Genomic DNA, 21,298 nt, shown 5'->3' with positions numbered 1-21,298 from the left:
TCAGGATCCATTTTGAGAAGACAGAGCAGAAAACACTATATGGAGATTATTGAAAAATAAAGTAAGTATTTCTGAACAATAATCTATTCTAAAGGACAGAGTAAGAGAATGAATACTAGGAATGAGATATTACTAGTTAGTAGAACTGCTACTTGAGCTGAGTTGCTGACAGACAGCAGTTTTCAAAGTGGAAACTAATCAGTAGGTCTACATGTTATCAGTAAAACGTCTGGTAAAGATGGTGGAGGAGCTTTTACATTATATGGTTTTATGTTTATCTCAGGGTTTCTTAATCCTTTTGTTCTTACCAGCACTTACACACCTGATTCAACTAATCATTAAATATTTTAAGACAGTTTAATATTTGAGGCATACAAATGAACATTATCAAATTAAAACCTTTTGGGTTTGTAGGCCTGTTAACAATTATTATAGTCCTACAGTAATTCACATTCTGGAGGAAAAAACACAGCTAAACTTGGTTACGAGTAAATGATATGTTTATCTAAAATAATGTAAGAGAGACGTCTTGAAGAAACGCTTCTGGGTTTAGAACTCTGTGTCTCAGTGCCCTGCGACAGTGGGAAGTTCGTTTTGCATGGCCCGGTGCTACAGGTGAGTGGAGTTTTATTTTAAGGAACAATAGAATGGTCTAAAATGCGTAAACTCTGCGCACCCGGGGAGCCGGGCAATGCAAAACGAATTCACCCAGTGACCGTTACTTTATTTCCTTATATGAAACTGAAAGTAACTTTGTAGCCCACGCAGTTACAAAATGTCTGTTGAAACTGTGGCTCATATGTCTCTAGAACGTTAGAACAGTGGTGGAAAAAGTACTCAATTCTCATACTGGAGTAAAAGTAAAGATACCTTAATAGAAAATGACTCAATTAAAAGTGAAAGTCACCCAGTAAAATACTTCTTCAGTAAAAGTCAAAGTATTTGGTTTCAAATATAATTAAGTATCAAAAGTAAATGTAATTGCTAAAATATACTTAAGCATCAAAAGTAAAAGTAAAGTAGTGATAATTTAAAATTCCTTTTATTAAGCAAACCAGACGGCACAATTTTCTTGTTATTTTAATTTACGGATAACCAGGGTCACACTCCAACACTCAGACGTCATTTAAAAATGAAGCATTTGTGTTTAGTGAGTCTGTCAGATCAGAGGCAGGGGATGACCAGGGATGTTCTCTGTTTAGTGAGTCCTCCAGATCAGAGGCAGTAGGGATGACCAGGGACGTTCTCTGTTTAGTGAGTCCTCCAGATCAGAGGCAGTAGTAATGACCAGGGATGTTCTCTGTTTAGTGAGTCCTCCAGATCAGAGGCAGTAGGGATGACCAGGGATGTTCTCTGTTTAGTGAGTCCTCCAGATCAGAGGCAGAAGGGATGACCAGGGATGTTCTCTGTTTAGTGAGTCCTCCAGATCAGAGGCAGTAGTAATGACCAGGGATGTTCTCTGTTTAGTGAGTCCTCCAGATCAGAGGCAGTAGGGATGACCAGGGATGTTCTCTGTTTAGTGAGTCCTCCAGATCAGAGGCAGTAGGGATGACCAGGGATGTTCTCTGTTTAGTGAGTCCTCCAGATCAGAGGCAGTAGGGATGACCAGGGATGTGCTCTGTTTAGTGAGTCCTCCAGATCAGAGGCAGTAGGGATGACCAGGGATGTTCTCTGTTTAGTTAGTCCTCCAGATCAGAGGCAGTAGGGATGTTCTCTTGATAAGTGTTCAAATTGGACCGTTTTCTGTCCTGCTAAGCATTCAACATGTAACGAGTACTTTTGGGTGTCAGGGAAAATGTAAGGAATAAAAAGTACATCATTTTCTTCATGAATGTAGTGAAGTAAAAGAGAAAGTTGTTAAAAATATATTTCTCAAAGAGATAATAAATGAATGAGAACAATTGACATTCAAGAATTAGTCACTGTGTTAACCACAACCAACATGTTGGATCTCTGTTTAGTTGTCACTGTGTTAACCACAACCAACATGCTGGATCTCTGTTTAGTTGTCACTGTGTTAACCACAACCAACATGTTGGATCTCTGTTTAGTTGTCACTGTGTTAACCACAACCAACATGCTGGATCTCTGTTTAGTTGTCACTGTGTTAACCACAACCAACATGTTGTATCTCTGTTTAGTTGTTACTGTGTTAACCACAACCAACATGCTGGATCTCTGTTTAGTTGTCACTGTGTTAACCACAACCAACATGTTGGATCTCTGTTTAGTTGTCACTGTGTTAACCACAACCAACATGCTGCATCTCTGTTTAGTTGTTACTGTGTTAACCACAACCAACATGCTGCATCTCTGTTTAGTTGTCACTGTGTTAACCACAACCAACATGTTGGATCTCTGTTTAGTTGTCACTGTGTTAACCACAACCAACATGCTGGATCTCTGTTTAGTTGTCACTGTGTTAACCACAACCAACATGCTGGATCTCTGTTTAGTTGTCACTGTGTTAACCACAACCAACATGTTGGATCTCTGTTTAGTTGTTACTGTGTTAACCACAACCAACATGCTGGATCTCTGTTTAGTTGTCCCTGTGTTAACCAACATGCTGGATCTCTGTTTAGTTGTTACTGTGTTAACCACAACCAACATGCTGGATCTCTGTTTAGTTGTCACTGTGTTAACCACAACCAACATGCTGGATCTCTGTTTAGTTGTCACTGTGTTAACCACAACCAACATGCTGGATCTCTGTTTAGTTGTAACTGTGTTAACCACAACCAACATGCTGGATCTCTGTTTAGTTGTCACTGTGTTAACCACAACCAACATGCTGGATCTCTGTTTAGTTGTAACTGTGTTAACCACAACCAACATGCTGGATCTCTGTTTAGTTGTCACTGTGTTAACCACAACCAACATGCTGGATCTCTGTTTAGTTGTCACTGTGTTAACCACAACCAACATGTTGTATCTCTGTTTAGTTGTTACTGTGTTAACCACAACCAACATGCTGGATCTCTGTTTAGTTGTTACTGTGTTAACCACAACCAACATGCTGGATCTCTGTTTAGTTGTCACTGTGTTAACCACAACCAACATGCTGGATCTCTGTTTACAGGGGTCAGTGCTCTAAAATGAGTCTCTCTGGGGAGAGAGAGGAGGGGGGCCCTGCCTCCAAAATGCATCTCTCTGGGGGACATGACACCAAAGCTAAGAGGTGAGATAACAATTTTATGATAACAATATTGAGCCGGTCGGTCACATTTGAGAGTGAGGGAGATATATAACATTTTGCATAAAAAAACATGATTTTTGTCTCTCTGAAATGAAACCATCAAGTGATAGATTTTAAACAAATCCTTGTCTGTGAGAGATGTAATAATTAATACATAATTTCTTTAAACAATAAAAGCTCATTTCTGTAAAGTGATATGTAACGTTTTGGAACTCTTCTTATGTTTCCCATCTGAGATCAGAGTAGATGAGAGATGTAATGTTTGTCTCTGTTGTGTTGAAGCCCAATCAAGCAGGAGAGACCAGCCTCCCCTGTACCCAGCTGTGTGTCCATGAAGAGTGACTGGTCTATGATTCAACCTATATGGTTTAGAGAGGGAGACTTTTCTACTGAACAAAGGTAAGAAGAACTCATGGGTCATGGTCAGTGAGTTAAACAACACTGTCTCTAGTAATTTCTCCTCTCCCATTTTCACATTTCTTTTGGTTGTTTTCATAATCCATAGGCTAATCCTTTAGTCCATTTTCATAGTCCTAAAACAGTGTGTGTGTGTGTGTGTGTGTGTGTGTGTGTGTGTGTGTGTGTGTGTGTGTGTGTGTGTGTGTGTGTGTGTGTGTGTGTGTGTGTGTGTGTGTGTGTGTGTACTGTAATCTCATGTTTTGTCCACAGAAACCAACAGGAGAGATCAGAGTCAGAGATTCTCAGTGGTCAGTCTTCCCAGAGTCATCAAACAGACCTGGACTCTATATTCAGAGTATGTGGTCCTGTTATGAACATTTGTTTTTGTTTTCCTCAAGTAAAGTTGATCTGTCAATTATTCATTATTGTGTTAATGAGAAAGCATTTCTTCTCTTGCTTAACTTATTTACTTGATTTATTTTAGTTGCTTGAAGAGAAAATTATGACATTTGTGAAGAACGAGCTGAAAATGTTCAAGAGGATTCTTAGTCCAGAACTCCCACAAGGCTTTGAGAGTCAGAAGCAGGATGAGGAAGTGGTGGATGCTGAAGATGAGAAGCAGGAGAGCAGTGCCAGAGAGGGGGCTCTCAAGATCACACTGCACGTCCTGAGGAAAATGAACCAGAAGGAGCTTGCTGACACACTGGAGAAATGTAAGATCTGCCTGCCTCATGTTGAATGCTGTTTTATAACATTTAAAAGCTGTGGCTAAAGTACAGCTAAAGTAGCTGTGTAACTCAATGATATTGTAGCAGCCTTAACACAACACCTAGTGACCTCATTAAGTAGCAGAAGGGATGTGTTGTGTTGATTAATTTAGAGAGAGTGACAGAGAGAGACAACATTAATAATACCATCAATAATACCAATAATAATATAATCAGTCACACCAGTCTGTAATGCATTATGAAAACATTTATACAGCCAGTTAAGAGTATAAATGATTATAATTTAAACTTTATAACAGTCCTACAATACTGTAGGCATTAAAACAGATGTAATATTAATATCCTCTGTGTTATTTCTTCATTCAGATGATCCTGCTGTGATTTGCCAACGTGAACTCAAATCTAATCTAAAGAAGAAGTTTCAATGTGTATTTGAGGGGATCGCTAAACAAGGAAACCCAACACTTCTCAATCAGATCTACACAGAGCTCTACATCACAGAGGGAGGAACAGGAGAGGTCAATAATGAACATGAGCTGAGACAGATTGAGACAACAACCAGGAAACAAGCAAGACCAGAGACTGCAATCAAATGTAACGACATCTTCAAACCCTTAACCGGACAAGACAAACGTATCAGAACTGTGCTGACAAAGGGAGTCGCTGGCATTGGAAAAACAGTCTCTGTGCAGAAGTTCATTCTGGACTGGGCTGAAGGAAAAGCAAATCAGGATGTCCAATTTGTATTTTCATTCCCTTTTCGCGAGCTGAATTTGATGAAAGGGGACAAACACACTTTGATTGAACTTCTCTATCACTTCTCAATGGAAATCAAACAATCAAGAATCTCCAACTACGACAAGTACAAAGTTCTGTTCATCTTTGATGGTCTGGATGAGTGCCGACTGCCCCTAGACTTCCAGAAGAACAAGATCTGTTGTGACGTCACAGAGTCAACCTCAGTGGATGTTCTGCTGACAAATCTCATCAAGGGAAATCTGCTTCCCTCTGCTCTCCTCTGGATAACTACCCGACCTGCAGCAGCCAATAAGATCCCTTCAGGGTGTGTTGACCAGGTGACAGAGGTACGAGGGTTCAATGACCCACAGAAGGAGGAGTACTTCAGGAAGAGATTCAGTGATGAGGACCTGGCCAGCAGAATCATCTCACACATAAAGACATCAAGGAGCCTCCACATCATGTGCCACATTCCAGTCTTCTGTTGGATTTCTGCAACAGTCCTTGAACACATGCTGAAACATAAGACAGAAGAGATGCCCAAGACTCTGACTGAGATGTACACACACCTTGTGGTGTTTCATACCAAACAGAAGAATGAAAAGTATCTTGGGAAAGAAGAGACAGGTCCACACTGGAATAAAAAGAGTATTCTGTCACTGGGAAAACTGGCTTTTCAGCAGCTTCTGAATGGCAATCTGATTTTCTATGAAGAAGACCTGAAAGAGGCTGGCATTGATGTCAATGAAGCCTCTGTGTACTCAGGATTGTGCACACAGATCTTTAAAGAGGAATGTGTTCTGTACCAAGACAAGGTGTACTGCTTTGTTCATCTGAGCATTCAGGAGTTTCTGGCTGCTGTGTATGTGTTCTTCTCATTCATCAACAACAATGAGAATCTCATGGACAAACAGCAAATAAAGTACAGTATATTTTCTTTGCTGTACAGAGACAAGTCTGAAGTTACTGTCTACAAGAGTGCTGTGGATAAAGCCTTACGAAGTGAGACAGGAAACCTGGACCTGTTCCTCCGCTTCCTTCTGGGCCTCTCACTGGAGTCCAATCAGAAGCACTTACGAGGTCTACTGACAAAGACAAGAAGCAGCTCACAGAGCAATGAAGAAACAGTCAAGTACATCAAGGAGAAGATCAGGGAGAATCCCTCTCCAGAGAGGAGCATCAATCTGTTCCACTGTCTGAATGAACTGAATGACCATTCTCTAGTGGAGGAGATCCAAAGCTTCCTGAGATCAGGAAGTCTCTCAAAACCCAACCTGTCACCTGCACAGTGGTCAGCTCTGGTCTTTATGTTGCTGACTTCAGAAAAGGAGCTGGATGTGTTTGACCTGAAGAAATACTCCAGATCAGAGGAAGGTCTTCTGAGGCTGCTGCCAGTGGTCAAAGCCTCCAGAGCTGCTCTGTGAGTAAATAAAATGACATATAAGAAGTATTCATCAGGAAGAAATATTATGTTTAGAGAGAAATATGTATTATAATATGTATATTGAAAAACATATTCAATAAATGCATTGATGGAAGATGAATCTATGTGTTGTTTGGGAATATAAACCAAATGCATCTACCGTTGTCCTTCTACACTACTGGTGTTAAATTAACAGTGTGTTTGTGAAGTCATGATGATCTCGTTGCAGGCTGTCAGGCTGTGGAGTCACAGAGGAAGGCTGTGCTTCTCTGGTCTCAGCTCTGAAGTCAAACCCCTCACACCTGAGAGAGCTGGACCTGAGTAACAATGACCTGAAGGATTCAGGAGTGGAGCTGCTCTCTGCTGGACTGGAGGATCCACACTGCAGACTGGAGACTCTGAGGTCAGTATTCCTGTAGTTGGTCAACAAGTGATAACTGTTCACCAGATCCACATGTGTTTACCAGACACACATAGTCCACTCCATATATGTTTGAACAGTGAAGCTCACATTTTAAATTTGGTGCTATGCTCCAGCATTTTGGATTTGAGATAGAATGTTTCATATTAGGTGACAGTACAGAATGTCACCTTTTATTTGAGGTTAATGGTGAGAGGTTAGCATGTTTTGTTGTGGCCTCTGTTATTGGTAATGGTGAGAGGTTAGCATGTTTTATTGTAGCCTCTGTTATTGGTAATGGTGAGAGATTAGCATGTTTTGTTGTAGCCTCTGTTATTGGTAATGGTGAGAGGTTAGCATGTTTTGTTGTAGCCTCTGTTATTGGTAATGGTGAGAGGTTAGCATGTTTTGTTGTATCCTCTGTTATTGGTAATGGTGAGAGGTTAGCATGTTTTGTTGTAGCCTCTGTTATTGGTAATGGTGAGAGGTTAGCATGTTTTGTTGTAGCCTCTGTAACTTTCTCATTCATAATTATTCATGATTCATTCATGATTTTTCTTATTCATGGAATCATCAGGATTAATTTAGTAGTGTTTAGAAACATGTTATCTACTAACTTAGACAGAAGATTAATCCAGTCATCATCCACCATTCAGTTACTTTTGGGCAAAACACACTGCGAATGCATCAAACGAGTTTGGGAGCAAATACTAAACTTTTGACTACTTTAATATAATAGTGAACTGGTCAGAATACTTATGACGTCTTCTAATAGGGGGACTAAATACATAAAGTGCTTATATTTTTCTAAATGGTGGAACAGATATGTATGAAAATATCCTCAAATAAAAGTTGACATTATATACTGTCACCTCATATGAAACATTTGATCTGAAATCCAAAATGTTGGAGTTTAGAGCCACATTTAAAATGTTATCTTCACTGTCAAAATAGGTATGGTGTGGACTGTATACTCAATACAATCTAAATCTGATACCTCACTGTCTGTCTTTTGAATGATACTGCTTTTAAACTGGTCTGGTCAGTCTACTAAAATATTTGTACTATACATGTTTCTATCTGCAGGCAAAACTTTGATAATTTGTCATTTATAATATGATACATTAATTTATGAATAGATATCGCAGGTTTCATGACTGATATATCTGAATATGTTGAAGAAATATACTGCCACTATTTTCACCACCAAAGCATAGCAGTGTGATTTTAATATGATTTGACTCTTTGCAGGCTGTCAGGCTGTCTAGTCACAGAGGAAGGCTGTGCTTCTCTGGTCTCAGCTCGGTGGTCAAACCCAACACATTATTTGTAAACGTGTAACAGCGTAAACAGGGAAGCTAAGCGTAACTTTTTAATACAACCTGTCTGCCATTGTATTTCTTCTGTGTTGGCAGACTCACTGGCTGTAAACTCACAGACACATCCTGTAAAGTGTTGGCCTCAGTTCTCAGTTCAAACCACTCACACCTGAGAGAGCTGGACCTGAGTAACAATGACCTGAAGGATTCAGGAGTGAAGCTGCTCTCTGCTGGACTGGAGGATCCACACTGTAGACTGGAGACTCTGAGGTCAGTATTCCTGTAGTTGGTCAACAAGTGTTTCGTTGTAGTCTCTGTTATTGGTAATGGTGAGAGGTTAGCATGTTTTGTTGTAGCCTCTGTTATTGGTAATGGTGAGAGGTTAGCATGTTTTGTTGTAGCCTCTGTTATTGGTAATGGTGAGAGGTTAGCATGTTTTGTTGTAGCCTCTGTTATTGGTAATGGTGAGAGGTTAGCATGTTTTGTTGTAGCCTCTGTTATTGGTAATGGTGAGAGGTTAGCATGTTTTGTTGTATCCTCTGTTATTGGTAATGGTGAGAGGTTAGCGTGTTTTGTTGTAGCCTCTGTTATTGGTAAAGGTGAGAGGTTAGCGTGTTTTGTTGTAGCCTCTGTTAGTGGTAATGGTGAGAGGTTAGCATGTTTTGTTGTAGTCTCTGTTATTGGTAATGGTGAGAGGTTAGCATGTTTTGTTGTAGCCTCTGTTATTGGTAATGGTGAGAGGTTAGTATGTTTTGTTGTATCCTCTGTTATTGGTAATGGTGAGAGGTTAGCATGTTTTGTTGTAGCCTCTGTTATTGGTAATGGTGAGAGGTTAGCATGTTTTGTTGTAGCCTCTGTTATTGGTAATGGTGAGAGGTTAGCATGTTTTGTTGCAGCCTCTGTTATTGGTAATGGTGAGAGGTTAGCATGTTTTGTTGTATCCTCTGTTATTGGTAATGGTGAGAGGTTAGCATGTTTTGTTGTAGCCTCTGTTATTGGTAATGGGAAAAGGTTAGCATGTTTTGTTGTAGCCTCTGTTATTGGTAATGGTGAGAGGTTAGCATGTTTTGTTGTATCCTCTGTTATTGGTAATGGTGAGAGGTTAGCATGTTTTGTTGTAGCCTCTGTTATTTGTAATGGTGAGAGGTTAGCATGTTTTGTTGTAGCCTCTGTTATTGGTAATGGTGAGAGGTTAGCATGTTTTGTTGTAGCCTCTGTTATTGGTAATGGTGAGAGGTTAGCATGTTTTGTTGTAGCCTCTGTTATTGGTAACGGTGAGAGGTTAGCATGTTTTGTTGTAGCCTCTGTTATTGGTAATAGTGAGAGGTTAGCATGTTTTGTTGTATCCTCTGTTATTGGTAATGGTGAGAGGTGATCATGTTTTGTTGTAGCCTCTGTTATTGGTAATGGTGAGAGGTTAGCATGTTTTGTTGTAGCCTCTGTAATTGGTAATGGTGAGAGGTTAGCATGTTTTGTTGTAGTCTCTGTTATTGGTAATGGTGAGAGGTTAGCATGTTTTGTTGTAGCCTCTGTTATTGGTAATGGTGAGAGGTTAGCATGTTTTGTTTTAGCCTCTGTTATTGGTAATGGTGAGAGGTTAGCATGTTTTGTTGTAGCCTCTGTTATTGGTAATGGTGAGAGGTTAGCATGTTTTGTTGCAGCCTCTGTTATTGGTAATGGTGAGAGGTTAGCATGTTTTGTTGTATCCTCTGTTATTGGTAATGGTGAGAGGTTAGCATGTTTTGTTGTAGCCTCTGTTATTGGTAATGGGAAAAGGTTAGCATGTTTTGTTGTAGCCTCTGTAACTTTCTCATTCATAATTATTCATGATTCATTCATGATTTTTCTTATTCATGGAATCATCAGGATTAATTTAGTAGTGTTTAAAAACATGTTATCTACTCACTTAGACAGAAGATTAATCCAGTCATCATCCACCATTCAGTTACTTTTGGACAAAACACACTGCGAATGCATCAAACGAGTTTGGGAGCAAATACTAAACTTTTGACTACTTTAATATAATAGTGAACTGGTCAGAATACTTATGACGTCTTCTAATAGGGGGACTAAATACATAAAGTGCTTATATTTTTCTAAATGGTGGAACAGATATGTATGAAAATATCCTCAAATAAAAGTTGACATTATATACTGTCACCTCATATGAAACATTTGATCTGAAATCCAAAATGTTGGAGTTTAGAGCCACATTTAAAATGTTATCTTCACTGTCAAAATAGGTATGGTGTGGACTGTATACTCAATACAATCTAAATCTGATACCTCAAAGTCTGTCTTTTGACTGATACTGCTTTTAAACTGGTCTGGTCAGTCTACTCAAATATTTGTACTATACATGTTTCTATCTGCAGGCAAAACTTTGATAATTTGTCATTTATAATATGATACATTAATTTATGAATAGATATCGCAGGTTTCATGACTGATATATCTGAATATGTTGAAGAAATATACTGCCACTATTTTCACCACCAAGGAATAGCAGTGTGATTTTAATATGATTTGACTCTTTGCAGGCTGTCAGGCTGTCTAGTCACAGAGGAAGGCTGTGCTTCTCTGGTCTCAGCTCTGTGGTCAAACCCAACACATTATTTGTAAAGGGGTAACAGCGTAAACAGAGAAAGCTAAGCGTAACTTTTTAATACAACCTGTCAGTCATTGTATTTCTTCTGTGTTGGCAGACTCACTGGCTGTAAACTCACAGACACATCCTGTAAAGTGTTGGCCTCAGTTCTCAGATCAAACCACTCACACCTGAGAGAGCTGGACCTGAGTAACAATGACCTGAAGGATTCAGGAGTGGAGCTGCTCTCTGCTGGACTGGAGGATCCACACTGCAGACTGGAGACTCTGAGGTCAGTATTCCTGTAGTTGGTCAACAAGTGTTTCGTTGCAGTCTCTGTTATTGGTAATGGTGAGAGGTTAGCATGTTTTGTTGTAGTCTCTGTTATTGGTAATGGTGAGAGGTTAGCATGTTTTGTTGTAGCCTCTGTTATTGGTAATGGTGAGAGGTTAGCATGTTTTGTTGTAGCCTCTGTTATTGGTAATGGTGAGAGGTTAGCATGTTGTGTTGTAGCCTATGTTATTGGTAATGGTGAGAGGTTAGCATGTTTTGTTGTAGCCTCTGTTATTGGTAATGGTGAGAGGTTAGAATGTTTTGTTGTAGTCTCTGTTATTGGTAATGGTGAGAGGTTAGCATGTTTTGTTTTATCCTGTTATTGGTAATGGTGAGAGGTTAGCATGTTTTGTTGTATCCTCTGTTATTGGTAATGGTGAGAGGTTAGCATGTTTTGTTGTAGTCTCTGTTATTGGTAATGGTGAGAGGTTAGCATGTTGTGTTGTAGCCTCTGTTATTGGTAATGGTGAGAGGTTAGCATGTTGTGTTGTAGCCTCTGTTATTGGTAATGGTGAGAGGTTAGCATGTTTTGTTGTAGCCTCTGTTATTGGTAATGGTGAGAGGTTAGCATGTTTTGTTGTAGTCTCTGTTATTGGTAATGGTGAGAGGTTAGCATGTTTTGTTGTAGCCTCTGTTATTGGTAATGGTGAGAGGTTAGCATGTTTTGTTGTATCCTCTGTTATTGGTAATGGTGAGAGGTTAGCATGTTTTGTTGTAGCCTCTGTTATTTGTAATGGTGAGAGGTTAGCATGTTTTGTTGTAGCCTCTGTTATTGGTAATGGTGAGAGGTTAGCATGTTTTGTTGTAGCCTCTGTTATTGGTAATGGTGAGAGGTTAGCATGTTTTGTTGTAGCCTCTGTTATTGGTAACGGTGAGAGGTTAGCATGTTTTGTTGTAGCCTCTGTTATTGGTAATAGTGAGAGGTTAGCATGTTTTGTTGTATCCTCTGTTATTGGTAATGGTGAGAGGTGATCATGTTTTGTTGTAGCCTCTGTTATTGGTAATGTTGAGAGGTTAGCATGTTTTGTTTTAGCCTCTGTTATTGGTAATGGTGAGAGGTTAGCATGTTTTGTTGTAGCCTCTGTTATTGGTAATGGGAAGAGGTTAGCATGTTTTGTTGTAGCCTCTGTAACTTTCTCATTCATAATTATTCATGATTCATTCATGATTTTTCTTATTCATGGAATCATCAGGATTCATTTAGTAGTGTTTAGAAACATGTTATCTACTCACTTAGACAGAAGATTAATCCAGTCATCATCCACCATTCAGTTTCTATTTGGCAAAACACAACCAAAACAAACTGCAAATGCGTCAATGTCAAAATAGATATGGTGTGGACTGTATACTCAATACAATCTAAATCTGATACCTCACTGTCTGTCTTTTGACTGATACTGCTTTTAAACTGGTCTGGTCAGTCTACTCAAATATTTGTACTATACATGTTTCTATCTGCAGGAAATACTTTGATCATTTTTAATTTATAATATGATACATTAATTTATGAATAGATATGGCAGGTTTCATGACTGATATATCTAAATATGTTGAAAAAATATACTGCCACTATTTTCACCACCAAAGCATAGCAGTGTGATTTTAATATGATTTGACTCTTTGCAGGCTGTCAGGCTGTCTAGTCACAGAGGAAGGCTGTGCTTCTCTGGTCTCAGCTCTGAGGTCAAACCCAAAACATTATTTGTAAACGGGTAACAGTGTAAACAGAGAAAGCTAAGCGTATCATTTTAATACAACCTGTCAGTCATTGTATTTCTTCTGTGTTGGCAGACTCACTGGCTGTAAACTCACAGACACATCCTGTAAAGTGTTGGCCTCAGTTCTCAGATCAAACCACTCACACCTGAGAGAGCTGGACCTGAGTAACAATGACCTGAAGGATTCAGGAGTGGAGCTGCTCTCTGCTGGACTGGAGGATCCACACTGCAGACTGGAGACTCTGAGGTCAGTATTCCTGTAGTTGGTCAACAAGTGTTTCGTTGCAGTCTCTGTTATTGGTAATGGTGAGAGGTTAGCATGTTTTGTTGTAGTCTCTGTTATTTTTAATGGTGAGAGGTTAGCATGTTTTGTTGTAGCCTCTGTTATTGGTAATGGTGAGAGGTTAGCATGTTTTGTTGTAGCCTCTGTTATTGGTAATGGTGAGAGGTTAGCATGTTGTGTTGTAGCCTATGTTATTGGTAATGGTGAGAGGTTAGCATGTTTTGTTGTAGCCTCTGTTATTGGTAATGGTGAGAGGTTAGAATGTTTTGTTGTAGTCTCTGTTATTGGTAATGGTGAGAGGTTAGCATGTTTTGTTGTATCCTGTTATTGGTAATGGTGAGAGGTTAGCATGTTTTGTTGTATCCTCTGTTATTGGTAATGGTGAGAGGTTAGCATGTTTTGTTGTAGTCTCTGTTATTGGTAATGGTGAGAGGTTAGCATGTTGTGTTGTAGCCTCTGTTATTGGTAATGGTGAGAGGTTAGCATGTTGTGTTGTAGCCTCTGTTATTGGTAATGGTGAGAGGTTAGCATGTTTTGTTGTAGCCTCTGTTATTGGTAATGGTGAGAGGTTAGCATGTTTTGTTGTAGTCTCTGTTATTGGTAATGGTGAGAGGTTAGCATGTTTTGTTGTAGCCTCTGTTATTGGTAATGGTGAGAGGTTAGCATGTTTTGTTGTATCCTCTGTTATTGGTAATGGTGAGAGGTTAGCATGTTTTGTTGTAGCCTCTGTTATTTGTAATGGTGAGAGGTTAGCATGTTTTGTTGTAGCCTCTGTTATTGGTAATGGTGAGAGGTTAGCATGTTTTGTTGTAGCCTCTGTTATTGGTAATGGTGAGAGGTTAGCATGTTTTGTTGTAGCCTCTGTTATTGGTAACGGTGAGAGGTTAGCATGTTTTGTTGTAGCCTCTGTTATTGGTAATAGTGAGAGGTTAGCATGTTTTGTTGTATCCTCTGTTATTGGTAATGGTGAGAGGTGATCATGTTTTGTTGTAGCCTCTGTTATTGGTAATGTTGAGAGGTTAGCATGTTTTGTTTTAGCCTCTGTTATTGGTAATGGTGAGAGGTTAGCATGTTTTGTTGTAGCCTCTGTTATTGGTAATGGGAAGAGGTTAGCATGTTTTGTTGTAGCCTCTGTAACTTTCTCATTCATAATTATTCATGATTCATTCATGATTTTTCTTATTCATGGAATCATCAGGATTCATTTAGTAGTGTTTAGAAACATGTTATCTACTCACTTAGACAGAAGATTAATCCAGTCATTATCCACCATTCAGTTTCTATTTGGCAAAACACAACCAAAACAAACTGCAAATGCGTCAATGTCAAAATAGATATGGTGTGGACTGTATACTCAATACAATCTAAATCTGATACCTCACTGTCTGTCTTTTGACTGATACTGCTTTTAAACTGGTCTGGTCAGTCTACTCAAATATTTGTACTATACATGTTTCTATCTGCAGGAAATACTTTGATCATTTGTAATTTATAATATGATACATTAATTTATGAATAGATATGGCAGGTTTCATGACACTGATGTATCTGAATATGTTGAAGAAATATACTGCCACTATTTTCACCACCAAAGAATAGCAGTGTGATTTTAAAATTATTTGACTCTTTGCAGGCTGTCAGGCTGTCTAGTCACAGAGGAAGGCTGTGCTTCTCTGGTCTCAGCTCTGTGTTCAAACCCAACACATTATTTGTAAACGGGTAACAGTGTAAGCAGAGAAAGCTAAGCGTATCATTTTAATACAACCTGTCTGTCATTGTATTTCTTCTTTGTTGGCAGATTCACTGGCTGTAAACTCACATACACATCCTGTAAAGTGTTGGCCTCAGTTCTCAGTTCAAACCCCTCACACCTGAGAGAGCTGGACCTGAGTAACAATGACCTGAAGGATTCAGGAGTGAAGCTGCTCTCTGCTGGACTGGAGGATCCACACTGTAAACTGGAGACTCTGAGGTCAGTATTTCTGTAGTTGGTCAACAAGTGATAACTGTTCACCAGATCCACATGTGTTTACCAGGCACACATAGTCCACACCATATGTGTTTGGACAGTGAAGCTTACAGTTTTGAATGTGGTGCTATGCTCCAGCATTTTGGATTTGAGATAGAATGTTTCATATTAGGTGACAGTACAGAATGTCACTTTTTATTTAAAGGTATTTATACATATACAGTCGTGGCCAAAAGTTTTGAGAATGACACAAATATTAATTTCCACAAAGTTTGCTGCTTCAGTGTCTTTAGATATTTTTGTCAGATGTTACTATGGAATACTGAAGTATAATTACAAGCATTTCATAAGTGTCAAAGGCTTTTATTGACAATCACATGAAGTTGAAGCAATCAGTCAATATTTACATTTGAAAAATTATTAATTATTTGGACAAATGTATTTAGTCAAAAGTTGAATGTTTTGTCCCATGTTCCATGCCTGCAATGATTACATCAAGCTTGTGATTCTACTAACTTGTTGAATTCATTTTTCAGTTTGTCTTGGTTGTGTTTTGGATTCTGTTTTTTCTAATAGAAACTGAATGGTGAATAATGTCCTGTCATTTTGGAGTCACTTCACTTGTATTGTCAGTAAGAATAGAAGATGTTTCTGAACACTTCTACATTCATGTGGATGCTACCATGATTATGAATAATCAGGAATTAGTCGTGAATAATGAGGAATGAGAAATTTACAGAGGTACAAAGATCAGACCCCCTCTCTGTTATTGGTAATGGTGAGAGGTTAGCATGTTTTGTTGTAGCCTCTGTTATTGGTAATGGTGAGAGGTTAGCATGTTTTGTTGTAGCCTCTGTTATTGGTAATGGTGAGAGGTTAGCATGTTTTGTTGTATCCTCTGTTATTTGTAATGGTGAGAGGTTAGCATGTTTTGTTGTAGCCTCTGTTATTGGTAATGGTGAGAGGTTAGCATGTTTTGTTGTAGCCTCCTCTGTTATTGGTAATGGTGAGAGGTTAGCATGTTTTGTTGTAGCCTCTGTTATTGGTAATGGTGAGAGGTTAGCATGTTTTGTTTTAGCCTCTGTTATTGGTAATGGTGAGAGGTTAGCATGTTTTGTTGTAGCCTCTGTTATTGGTAATGGTGAGAGGTTAGCATGTTTTGTTGTAGCCTCTGTTATTGGTAATGGTGAGAGGTTAGCATGTTTTGTTGTAACCTCTGTTATTGGTAATGGTGAGATGTTAGCATGTTTTGTTGTAGCCTCTGTTATTGGTAATGGTGAGAGGTTAGCATGTTTTGTTGTATCCTCTGTAATTGGTAATGGTGAGAGGTTAGCATGTTTTGTTGTAGCCTCTGTTATTGGTAATGGTGAGAGGTTAGCATGTTTTGTTGTAGCCTCTGTTATTGGTAATGGTGAGAGGTTAGCATGTTTTGTTGTAGCCTCTGTTATTGGTAATGGTGAGAGGTTAGCATGTTTTGTTGTAGCCTCTGTTATTGGTAATGGTGAGAGGTTAGCATGTTTTGTTGTATCCTCTGTCATTGGTAATGGTGAGAGGTTAGCATGTTTTGTTGTAGCCTCTGTTATTGGTAATGGTGAGAGGTTAGCATGTTTTGTTGTAGCCTCTGTAACTCTCTCACTCATTATTATTCATGATCTTTCTCGATCATGGCAGTGTCAGGCTTGATGTAGTCATTGCAGTCAAAGAATATGGGACCAAATACTAAAATTTGGACTATTTTAATACACTATGAGTTAATTGGTCAGAATACTTATGACTTATTCAAATAGGGGGACTAGATACATAAAGTGCTTTTATTTTTATAAATGGTGAAACAGATATGTATGAAAATATCCTCAAATAAAAGGTGACATTATATACTGTCACCTCATATGAAACATTTGATCTGAAATCCAAAATGTTGGAGTTTAGAGCCACATTTAAAATGTTAACTTCACTGTCAAAATAGATATGGTGTGGACTGTATGCTCAATTCAATCTAAATCTGATACCTCACTGTCTGTCTTTTGACTGATACTGCTTTTAAACTGGTCTGGTCAGTTTACTCAAATATTTGTATTATACATGTTTCTATCTGCAGGCAAAACTTTGATAATTTGTCATTTGTAATATGATACATCAATTTATGAATAGATATGGAAGGTTTCATGACTGATATGTCTGAATATGTTGAAGAAATATACTGCAACTATTTTCACCACCAGAGAATAGCAGTGTGATTTTAATATGATTTGACTCTTTGCAGGCTATCAGGCTGTGGAGTCAGAGAGGAAGGCTGTGCTTCTCTGGTCTCAGCTCTGAGGTCAAACCCCTCACACCTGAGAGAGCTGGACCTGAGTAACAATGACCTGAAGGATTCAGGAGTGAAGCTGCTCTCTGCTGGACTGGGGGATCCCCACTGTAAACTGGAGACTCTGAGGTCAGTATTCCTGTAGTTGGTCAACAAGTGTTTTGTTGTAGTCTCTGTTATTGGTAATGGTGAGAGGTTAGCATGTTTGTTGTAGCCTCTGTTATTGGTAATGGTGAGAGGTTAGCATGTTTTGTTGTATCCTCTGTTATTGGTAATGGTGAGAGGTTAGCGTGTTTTGTTGTATCCCCTGTTATTGGTAATGGTGAGAGGTTAGCATGTTTTGTTGTAGTCTCTGTTATTGGTAATGGTGAGAGGTTAGCATGTTTTGTTGTAGCCTCTGTTATTAGTAATGGTGAGAGGTTAGCATGTTTTGTTGTAGCCTCTGTTATTGCTAATGGTGAGAGGTTAGCATGTTTTGTTGTAGCCTCTGTTATTGGTAATGGTGAGAGGTTAGCATGTTTTGTTGTAGCCTCTGTTATTGGTAATGGTGAGAGGTTAGCATGTTTTGTTGTAGCCTCTGTTATTGGTAATGGTGAGAGGTTAGCATGTTTTGTTGTAGCCTCTGTAACTTTCTCATTCATAATTATTCATGATTCATTCATGATTTTTCTTATTCATGGAATCATCAGGATTCATTTAGTAGTGTTTAGAAACATGTTATCTACTCACTTAGACAGAAAATTAATCCAGTCATTATCCACCATTCAGTTTCTATTTGGCAAAACACAACCAAAACAAACTGCAAATGCGTCAATGTCAAAATAGATATGGTGTGGACTGTATACTCAATACAATCTAAATCTGATACCTCACTGTCTGTCTTTTGACTGATACTGCTTTTAAACTGGTCTGGTCAGTCAACTCAAATATTTGTACTATACATGTTTCTATCTGCAGGCAAAACTTTGATAATTTGTAATTTATAATATGATACATTAATTTATGAGTAGATATCGCAGGTTTCAGGACACTGATATATCTGAATATGTTGAAGAAATATACTGCCACTATTTTCACCATCAAAGAATAGCAGTGTGATTTTAATATGATTTGACTCTTTGCAGGCTGTCAGGCTGTCTAGTCACAGAGGAAGGCTGTGCTTCTCTGGTCTCAGCTCTGAGGTCAAACCCCTCACACCTGAGAGAGCTGGACCTGAGCTACAATCACCCAGGAGATTTAGGAGTCAGACTGCTCTCTGCTGGACTGGAGGATCCACACTGCAGACTGGAGAAACTCAAGTATGTGGAGGGTTTACGTCAATGTTCATATCAGACATGTTTGACTTTTCAGGCTAGTTAAGACAAACATTCTGACCACCACTTGGACAAAGTTATATGCTGTGTGTGTGTGTGTGTGTGTGTGTGTGTGTGTGTGTGTGTGTGTGTGTGTGTGTGTGTGTGTGTGTGTGTGTGTGTGTGTGTGGTGTGTGTGTGTGTGTGTGTGTGTGTGTGTGTGTGTGTCTATCCCTCAATGACTGTTTGTTTTTCTGCTTACCGCTACAGTGTGGAACATGGTGGAGAGAACACAATGAAACCTGGGCTTAGAAAATGTGAGTGTTGACTGCTGTGAAGAAAATGACTAAGAATAAGTCTTAATGCAAGTTAAGTCAAAGACCACCATCATTACTGACTTGGTCATGTTAAATATCATCTGTAGTTCTACAGAAGCAGAAATCAGGGACACCAAAGTTTACATAGAGTTGATTTGACAACGTCTGTGTCTGTGTGTGTGTGTGTGTGTCTGTGTGTGTGTGTGTGTGTGTGTGTGATTATTGTGAATAAGTGTGTTTTATATTACCACAGTATAAGATATGATCATTCAACAAGTCTCAAGTGACCTTAACTTCTCATTTTGATACCTAGAAACATCTACATTAAATGAATTAGTGAAAAGTGAGTTAACATTCTAATGTGAATGATGATGATTTCTAATATTGTGTCTGGTTTCATCCATCAGATGTCTGTGATCTCACACTGGACCTAAACACAGTAAACAGACTCCTCTCTCTGTCTGAGGAGAACAGAAATGTGACATGGAGGAGAGAGAAGCAGCCGTATCCTGATCACCCAGAGAGATTTGAGGACTGGGGACAGGTGCTGTGTAGAGAGGGTCTGACTGGGCGCTGTTACTGGGAGGTAGAGTGGAGTGGGGGGGCTGATATAGGAGTGACATATAAAGGAATCAGTAGGAGAGGAAGGGGTGATGACTGTAGGCTAGGATGGAATGACAAGTCCTGGATTCTGTTCTGCTCTGACAACAGTTACAGAGCAAGGCACAATAATAATCCCACTACCATAGACGTCCCCTCCTCCAGCTCCCACAGAGTAGGAGTGTATCTGGACTGGTCAGCCGGCACTCTGTCCTTCTATAGAGCCTCCTCTGACACACTGACCCACCTGATCACATTCACCTCCACATTCACTGAGCCCCTCTATCCAGGGTTTAGGGTTTATTATGTTGGCGACTCAGTGTCCCTGAAATAATAACTGGACACACACACACACACACACACACTGGACACACACACACACACACACACACACACACACTGAACACACACACACACACACACACACACTGAACACACACACACACACACACACTGAACACACACTGAACACACACACACACACACACTGAACACACACACACACACACTGGACACACACACACACACACACACTGAACACACACTGAACACACACACACACTCAACACACACACACTGAACACACACACACTGGGCACACACACACACACACTGGACACACACACACACACACTGGACACACACACACACACACTGGACTCACACACACACACTGGACTCACACACACACACTGGACTCACACACACACACTGGACTCACACACACACACTGGACTCACACACACACACACACTGGACACACACACACACCTGACACACACACACACACTGGACACACACACACACACACACTGGACACACACACACACACACTGGACACACACACACACACACTGGACACACACACACACACACTGGACACACACACACACACACTGGACACACACACACACACACACACACTGGACACACACACACACACACACACACACACACACACACACTGGACAAACACACACACTGGACACACACAAACACACACACACACACACACACACACACTGGACACACACAAACACACACACACACACACACACACACACACTGGACAAACACACACACACACACACACTAGACAAACAAACACACACACACACACACACACACACACTGGACTCACACACACTGGACACACACACACACACTGGACACACACACTGGACACACACACACACACACACACACATACACACACAGGACACACTCTCACACACACACACACATGCGCATCTTCCTATAATTGTGAGGACCTTGACCCATGACCTCTTACAATAACACCGTTAGTCTTTCCACAAGACTCCCATGAAGTTATAGTGTGACGTTATGAGTCGACGTTAAAGTAACATTCTCACAACATACCGCACTTGTTTTATCCTGTTTTAGATGTATCCTCTGTTTAAACATTTAAACTCTTACAATAACACCGTTAAAATACCAATGTGATCATTTCTTGTCTTTTATGTTGGAAAAACAAATTGTACAATTATATGTGGACATACGCTCCATAGTTGTACAAGTATACATGGTTATATTGTACTTTTCATAATAAAACATACTTGAAACAAGAAAAAGCATGTTAATTGTGAGAACAGTTTAGTTATTGATTTTACATCGTCTCTGTCAGGTTGACGTTAACCTGCGACTGGTTACATGAAACAAATATG

At 39.5% G+C, this 21,298-nt stretch overlaps 1 protein-coding gene across 1 annotated transcript; it reads left to right on the top strand.

Annotated features, from left to right (window-relative positions):
* On the top strand, positions 1-20,332 carry LOC145866911 (NLR family CARD domain-containing protein 3-like). The gene is made up of 10 exons (XM_082970983.1): positions 1-61; positions 3,083-3,181; positions 3,482-3,598; positions 3,869-3,953; positions 4,083-4,331; positions 4,626-6,484; positions 6,717-6,882; positions 18,515-18,702; positions 18,967-19,013; positions 19,421-20,332. The coding sequence occupies exons 2-10, from the start codon at positions 3,099-3,101 to the stop codon at positions 19,945-19,947; spliced, it is 3,321 nt and encodes a 1,106-aa protein (XP_082827109.1). The 5' UTR covers positions 1-61; positions 3,083-3,098; the 3' UTR covers positions 19,948-20,332.
* Positions 20,333-21,298: the final 966 nt, after the last annotated feature.

This window comes from Salmo salar, unplaced genomic scaffold, assembly GCF_965601325.2.
Source record: "Salmo salar unplaced genomic scaffold, fSalSal1 ptg000136l, whole genome shotgun sequence".
NCBI lineage: Eukaryota > Metazoa > Chordata > Actinopteri > Salmoniformes > Salmonidae > Salmo > Salmo salar.
Note: the sequence above shows the minus strand (reverse complement) of the source record. Positions and strands in the feature narration are given on the sequence as shown.